The sequence below is a fragment of the Lottia gigantea genome, assembly GCF_000327385.1.
Source record: "Lottia gigantea unplaced genomic scaffold LOTGIsca_7329, whole genome shotgun sequence".
Lineage (NCBI taxonomy): Eukaryota > Metazoa > Mollusca > Gastropoda > Lottiidae > Lottia > Lottia gigantea.
In genome coordinates this window covers 1-1,695 of record NW_008710459.1, presented here as the reverse complement: position 1 = coordinate 1,695, position 1,695 = coordinate 1, and the positions used below count along the sequence as shown (strand labels likewise).

General features: G+C 36.8%; 1 protein-coding gene across 1 annotated transcript; it reads left to right on the top strand.

Moving 5' to 3' along the window:
• Window positions 1-507: 507 nt before the first annotated feature.
• LOTGIDRAFT_70871 (hypothetical protein) lies at window positions 508-1,682 on the top strand (the record flags this gene model as incomplete). Its single annotated transcript, XM_009066167.1, has 3 exons — window positions 508-707; window positions 1,025-1,154; window positions 1,545-1,682. Coding segments are annotated over 3 exons (468 nt in total), but the record flags the coding sequence as incomplete, so codon positions are not given.
• Window positions 1,683-1,695: the final 13 nt, after the last annotated feature.

Here is a 1,695-nt window from a genome sequence, read left to right as displayed (position 1 = left end):
TGGAAGTCAGATATAGATGTAGTCTCAGCAGAGGTAAAGTCATGCCACTTTTCATTATGAAATACTTCCTCTTTTATAATTGATATACCCCCTCATGTGAACAGTTCATTAGCTGCTACCAATGTATTGCCAAGATGTTGTTTTGGATTTTGGGTTTAGTTCTGAGGTTCGGATCGTTAGTACTTGGGTTTTTATTCATCCTCACTAACGAGGGATGCTTCAAAATCTAAATTGTCCAGACAGAGTTGCTAGTACTTATCATGTCTACGTGTCTATACAGCAGTAAGTCAGAGGTTTAGAAAGCTAACTGAATGTTAACTTGTCATCTACCTAGCTACCCGTCTATATGCCTTCTTCACTTACAAATAAAATAACTTTGCTTTGATTGACAGTAAACTTGTTAGATTTCAATGGAGACGACAATAGGAACCAATTTAAGCTTTATTCCATTTAATCTTTCTTATTTCAGTGTTTAAAGACACCCAATGTAAGAGACAAGACTTGTGCTCAGAATCCTGCGATTCCAACCATGTATGTCATGTTGATCGAGATGTAGTGACATGTAAATGTAAGACTGGTTACAGGGGACTACAGTGTAGCGAGGATATTAATGAATGTACAGATCTCAGTATTGACTGTAATACTGGACAATGTATAAATACACCGGGATCTTTCAGCTGTCAGTGTCAGAACGACTTCACAGGTGGGTTTCTGGACAAATACCTTACAGTGGCGTTTTTATCAATCATTAAGCGAGGGATCACTGAAATTGGGCTCTATCAGCTGGTAAAGCAAATTTTTAGACGATTACAGATAGCTTAAATTGAGCTCTATCAGTTGGTAAAGTAAATATTTAGATGAATATACAGATAGCTTAAATTGGGCTCTATCATCTGGTAAAGTAAATATTTAGATGACTATACAGATAGCTGAAATTGTGCTCTATCAGCTGGTAAAGTAAATTCTTCAACGACTAAAACTCTTTCTGATATAATAAATGAGAAGATTCTGTTATAGGTTCGAGATGTCAGAATGGTCCAGTACCTTGTGATAAGAACAACTGTAATCCTCTGAATACCGCCAACTGTATTAATACTGGAACAACTACCTCCAGATGTGAATGTAAACCTGGTTTTAAAGGAGCTACATGTGGTGTAAGTTAATGATAATAATAATGATGTTTGTATTACAAAGGGGTAAAAAATGAGGCCATACAATACCGATCAACTTCAAGATCAGATCATGAGATACTATCATGTACTTACTGATAGGTCCTTCACAGATCCTTAGATCTCACAAAATGACTTTTTGTGACATTCTTAGTTTTGTTTTTCGCATAGATTAAGGCGTCGATACCATTTGATTTACATTTTACACAATCCAATGTACACGTTTGTCTTTCTTTATTTTCAGTTATATTTCACTAGATTCTATACCGTCTGAGATAGAAACGTGAAACATGCAACTCCATTTCAGATTATCAATCGTAAGCGTTCAGAATGGTCATGGACGTAAAACTCCATTGAATATCATTTCTGTTTCAGGAGAGTATCGACAGCTGTGACAGTAATCCCTGTATCCACAGTCAGCGCTGTGACAATCTGGTCAATGATTACACATGTATCTGTGAAGCAGGCTGGACTGGGCGGAGATGTGAAACCTTGATTGACACCTGTAGCTCAACTTCTCAGTCAT